The sequence below is a fragment of the Rhagoletis pomonella genome, unplaced genomic scaffold, assembly GCF_013731165.1.
Source record: "Rhagoletis pomonella isolate Grant_MI unplaced genomic scaffold, Rhpom_1.0 Rhpom_scaffold_01138, whole genome shotgun sequence".
Lineage (NCBI taxonomy): Eukaryota > Metazoa > Arthropoda > Insecta > Diptera > Tephritidae > Rhagoletis > Rhagoletis pomonella.
The window spans coordinates 587-6,302 of NW_023459692.1; the positions used below are offsets into that span (position 1 = coordinate 587).

General features: G+C 48.8%; 2 protein-coding genes across 2 annotated transcripts; both read right to left on the bottom strand.

Moving 5' to 3' along the window:
* Positions 1-299: 299 nt before the first annotated feature.
* On the bottom strand, positions 300-685 carry LOC118751981 (the record flags this gene model as incomplete). Its single annotated transcript, XM_036486809.1, has 1 exon — positions 300-685. A coding segment is annotated over exon 1 (386 nt), but the record flags the coding sequence as incomplete, so codon positions are not given.
* A 966-nt stretch (positions 686-1,651) lies between these two features.
* Positions 1,652-5,074, bottom strand: LOC118751983. The gene has a single exon (XM_036486810.1). It carries the CDS (start codon positions 5,072-5,074, stop codon positions 1,652-1,654), a length of 3,423 nt encoding a protein of 1,140 aa, XP_036342703.1.
* Between the last annotated feature and the right edge of the window lie 642 nt (positions 5,075-5,716).

Sequence of the window (5,716 nt, forward strand, 5' to 3'; positions counted from 1 at the left end):
GAAGGCAAAGCTTAACTATTGGCCGCACCAATTCTCCGTGAGGTGTTTTCAGAGTAACGACGCGTACACGTCCATCAGCTCCAGGGTGGCATTTTACTACTCGTGCAAGCGTCCACTTCGTCGGAGGAGTAGGCTCGCTGAAGACGGCGACCACATCGCCTTCCTCAATGTTGCGCGAAGAACGAAACCATTTGGTGCGTCGCTGTAGGCTTACCAAATATTCGTCCCTCCATCGGCGCCAGAAATGTTGTCTCAGAGCAGAAATCGCTTGCCATCGCTGACGGAGGTTTCCACAGAACCCTTGACCCTCAGGTTCTGGGATTGACTTCAGCGGTTCACCCACAATGAAATGCCCAGGAGTAAGGACTTCTAGGTCACCAGCATCTGAAGAAATGTCACATAGCGGGCGGGAGTTTACGCAGGCTTCTACGTCTGTCAGCACGGTGTTAAACTCTTCGTATGACAGCAACGTTTCGCCCAGCACGCGTTTCAGATGATACTTAATACGTTTTACGCCTGCTTCCCAATACCCTCCCATATGAGGTGCGGCCGGTGGATTAAAACGCCATTCAATATTTGAATCCGCAAAGAAAGATTGAAGTTTGTCATCTGAGATGCACCGTTGAAATGCGATGCGGAGCTCCTTCTCGGCGCCAACAAAATTAGTACCATTGTCTGATGCCATGACCTTACAAAAGCCTCTGCGATTTGTGAACCTTTTAAACGCGTTAAGGAACGCCGACGTTGACAGGTCACCAACAAATTCGAGATGCATCGCACCAGTGCACATGCAAACAAACGAGCAGATGTAGCCCTTAGTGGCCTTAGCTCCTCTTCCGTGGGTGAACTTGTACATGTAAGGCCCAGCGAAATCGACAGAGGTGCGGGTAAAACAGCGGGCGTAGGTTATGCGAGTCGCAGGTAGGTCACCCATTGTCTGAGCGGCAAGGTTTCGGTTTAAGCAAGTGCACTTCACACACTTACGATATACGTTGCGGATCAGGTTTCGGGCGCCGACAACCCAATAACGCAGAACATTGTTTTCATCGAGGAACGGCTGCAAACGCAAAAGGCAACTGCGAAGCGGGATTGGTCTTTTAGCGCTGCAAAGAGAGATCTCATTAGATAGATAGTGCTGTTGCGTATACCTGATTAGGCGAAGCTCAGCTGCAGACAACTCGCTGCAACTCGGAGGACCAAACCGCTTTGTAGCGTCGGGACGTCTATCATCTCGAGCGTTGGAGCAGAAGCGTAGAACGTAAGCAATGACACGTCGCAGCTTGGAAAACGACGAGTACTTCATTATTACCGACCAGTCATCGCTGGAGCCAGTCACATGGGCGCAGACGCTGCTTCGAATGCCCAACTCTGTCGTGTGCTGTTTCGGCAATTTTTGCTGCCAGGATTGTTCAGTGCTTCTCAGGAAGTTAGGACCATCCCACCACAGTTGATGATGTAGTAACTCGGTGGGAGTTATACCCCTTGAAGCGCAATCTGCAGGGTTCTGCTCGGAGCGGACATGGTTCCAACACTCAGGAGGCAGGACTTCCTGAATGTCGGCGACGCGGTTGGCAATAAAAGTCATCCATCTGCGGGGATGCGCCTGCAGCCATGCCAACGTGATGGTGGAGTCGGTCCACGCGAACAGCGGCTAGCGAAGATCAGGCCAGCTGAGTAGCACGCTTCGCACCAGTTTGGAAGCGAGATGTGCGGCGCAAAGCTCTAGGCGTGGTAACGTTGTCGGTTTTAGCGGAGCCACCTTGGTCTTCGACGAGATTAGCGCGACGGTAATGGTACCATCGCTTTGTGAGGTACGCGCGTACATAACGGCGGAGTATGCGCGCTCGGATGCATCTGCGAACACGTGCAGTTGCGTAAATGACCCGGATACTTCCGTACCGAGCCAGCGATTGACCTTCAAGTGTGCGAGCTGCTGCAATTCTATGCGATGCTCCAACCATTTCGTTGCAATGGACTCAGTAATGAGGTCATCCCAGCCTACTCTGGTGCGCCAAATGTCTTGGAACCACATTTTTGATTTTATAGTTGCAGGTGCAAGCAGCCCCAAGGGATCGAAGAGCGTGCTTGCGTCTGATAAAAATGCTCTCTTGGTCAAACTCACGGGCGGTTGATTCAAGCTAACAGTGAACGTGAAGTAGTCTCCCTCCGTGTTCCAGATAAGACCTAAAGCGTGAACATCCTTATCGTCGACGATGTAATGCGATATATTTTCAGCTGCATTAGAGATGCTTGCATTAAGTTGCGCGCAGTTCGACGCCCACTTTCGGAGTTCAAATCCACCTTCCCGCAGTATTTCGGACACCCTTTGCTGCAGCAACAGAAGTTCCTCCTTACTAGAAGCACCGCTTAGCAGATCATCCATATAAAAGTCCTTTAGGATGACATTAACGGCTCTAGCACAACCATTTGATGAATACCTTGCCGTCTGTTGCAGCGAACGGACAGCTAGATGAGATGCAGCTGCTACTCCGTACGTCACACGAACCATGCGAAAGTCTTGGATAGGCAAGGATGGATCGCTACGCCAAACGATGCGCTGCAGATCGGCATGTTTTGAGGATACGCAGATTTGACGATACATTTTTGCGATATCTGCGGTTACTGCGAAGCGGTGCGTTCTGAAACGCATCAAAATCGTGTACAAATCTTGCTGCAGTTGAGGGCCGACAAATAATGCGTCATTCAGAGAATTCCCGGAAGACGATTTGGCGGACGCGTTGAAAACAACCCGAAGTTTTGTCGTAATGCTACTCTCCTTTATAACGGGATGATGCGGCATATAGTATGTTTGATTTAAGGTTTCTGACGCGATCTGCATATGATTCATGTCTATGAGTTCTTTCATAAACTCGTTGTAGCGCAAACGTAGGTCGGCGTCGCGAGCAAGTCTTCTTTCAAGGCGTAGCAAATTCTGGACGGCCAGGTCTCGCGAATCTCCCAACGGTACGTCGGGCTTTAACGGCAACTCGACGATGAATCGGCCAGTAGGTGCTCTTCGATGTGTTGTGTCGAAGTGGTCTTCACAGAAACGTTCTTCGTATGTAAGGTGCGTCTTTTGAGGTGCTTCCTCCAACTCCCACAATCTAGTCAAGGCTCGCTCTAAATGAACATCACAGTGCAGCGACTGCAAGCGTGGCGCAGTAGGCCCAGCGCCATGCAAGCTTCCAAACAATGTCCATCCAAAGACCGTTCGCTGAGTCATGGGGGTCCCGGGTGGACCCTTATGGAATTCCGCACAGACAAGTTGGTCCATGACGTCCATGCCAACCAATATGTCGATACGCCCCGGCTCCATAAACTGCGGATCGGCTAGAAACAACCCTTGGATATGCGGCCATGTTGAAACAGCTATCGTCTGCGTTGGTAAGTCGCTTGTAATTTTTGGTAAAATTAGTGCATTGACAGTGAAGCATTGATCGGAACAGTAAGAGGAAAGAGACAGTGATACCTCACCTCTAGCACGACCTCCTTGCGCTGACCCAATTCCAGTGATGTATACTTCGGACGATACTCGCGACAGACCCAAGCGTTGCACGCACGCCTCGGTTACAAAGGAGGCATGCGATCCGGAGTCGAAAAGTAACCGCGCGGGTTGCCAACGACCGGAACAATCACATACCTTAACTAACGCGGTAGAAAGCAGCACAACTCTTTCTACTGGAATGGGCGGATTGAAGTTGGAGTTTAGGCATGATGAAACGCATGCAGCGGCGGCGCTCGATGAAGGGTCGACGGTTGGTGAATCGTCTGCGTGCGGCGCGGCGTCGGCGGCAGCGTTCGATGATGCGTCAAAATCGAGTGAGCCGTTCGCGTTTACGTGTGACGCGGCGTCAACTGCAGAGAACGGATGGGACGGATTGTTGGAAAAGTGACTGGATGCGGTAACGGCTGTTGAAGTTACGGCACCATGCAACAGCGTGTGATGACGTTGGTTGCACACCCGGCAAGTGGAAGCACTGTTACACCGATCTTTATAGTGGCCCGAGCTGAGGCAATTTAAGCATACACGCGCTAGCTTCACGAACTTCGATTTTGCGGTTAAGTCCAGGTCACGAAACTTTTCACAGCCGTAAATCTTGTGAGGTCCATTGCAATAAGCACACGCGTTATTTTGTTCCGGTACCGCATGGAACACGTTCGTCGACTTGGTTGCTGATGCGGTTTTGACCTTGATTGGTGCAGGTGTTGCTGATGGCGGAAGCATGGATAGCGACCGACATCGTATCTCTAAAAATGTGGCTAATTGTTCGAATGACGGAGGCTCATCACTAACGAGTGATAGCTCCCACTGCTTACGCGTCTCGAATGCTAATTTATTCACGACCTCATGTACCAACCAGTCGTCCCAAAATTCAACTGGACGACCTAACGCTTTAAGCTCGCGAATATGCTGCTGAAACGCATCAATTACACCTTTGATTGCCTCGGCATTGTCGCCCGTAGCCCTTTTGACATCGGCCAACGCGCGAAGATGAACTTCCACAATTACACGCATGACTTTATACCGCGATTTTAGCAGCCCCCAAGCTTCAGCGTAATTCGCGTCACTTATTTTAAAACCGCTAATAATTTTTAACGCGTCACCCTTCAAGCAGCTTCGAAGGTAGTGAAGCTTTTGTACGTCCGACAGTGCCGAGTTACTGTCAACTAGCGAGGTAAACGCGTCGTAAAACCCGATCCATTCCGTAGAATCACCGGAGAATGCAGGCAGCTCCATTTTTGGTAGACGAATGGTCGCGGACACAGGCGTTGACATAATATTGGTTTGCGGTTCGGTGCGACACTTCTGTACGCGCTTAAAATTTGCTAAAGCCGTAGAGTACCAAGTCTCGGCTTGGATACGCACGTTTTCTTCGATGTCAGCATTATCAACACCACAAGAAATGTCTATTGCGTCTTGGGCAACGTTAAAACGAGCCCACTGTTCACCCAATAGCTGGAGGTAGCTCGTAACACTTTCCGTATCCATTGCGAATGCGTCATCAACACTTTTTGCCATATAGCGTTTAATGGCTTTGAGAGCGGAATCGCGCGTTTTAACAAAATTTGACATTGTTATAATTGACTTTGATGAGCCGTTCGTATGCCAAGATTTTAATAAACAGCCCTTGCAGAGTTCAAATGAAGGACAAAGCGGACTTCTAGAATTTTCGCAATGTCAACTGTAGGTCAAATGCGCAAACGCTCAAACGATTAAATGCACCAATGAATATTTCTTTTGACTTTATTGGAGTTAATTGCGGATTTCAACTATTATAAGCTTGCGGATTGCACTCGTTTAGCCTTTCAGCGGATGTTTACTTCTTTTTTACAAATTCACTCTATTGCACCTATGCGTATTTACCACGTATGTACATGCGTGTGTATGTACATATGCACGGGAGCAAAATGTATATATGTATGTATGCGCGGAGCGATAGAATCCGGCTCGAAGGACCAGTATGTTGCGGATATTAACCGACGAGAATAAGTCCAATTTCACGAAGAAATTAAATGCGATCTAATTTCTATGTACATACGTAAATTACTTTATTGCAACAATGTTTGTTACAGTAGCGAATTCAATATACATACATATACTCGTATATGCAAACTAAATAAATCTAATTAAGCGGCAGCGGGCGGAGCGCGAATAATGAAAAAACGACGTGATCACTAGTAATTGGAGATGATGATTAAGCAAATACAGATAGAT

Bases quoted from the DNA above. Each gene is read 5' to 3' on its own strand.
- LOC118751983 (XM_036486810.1), bottom strand. From the start codon at position 5,074: ATGTCAAATTTTGTTAAAACGCGCGATTCCGCTCTCAAAGCCATTAAA.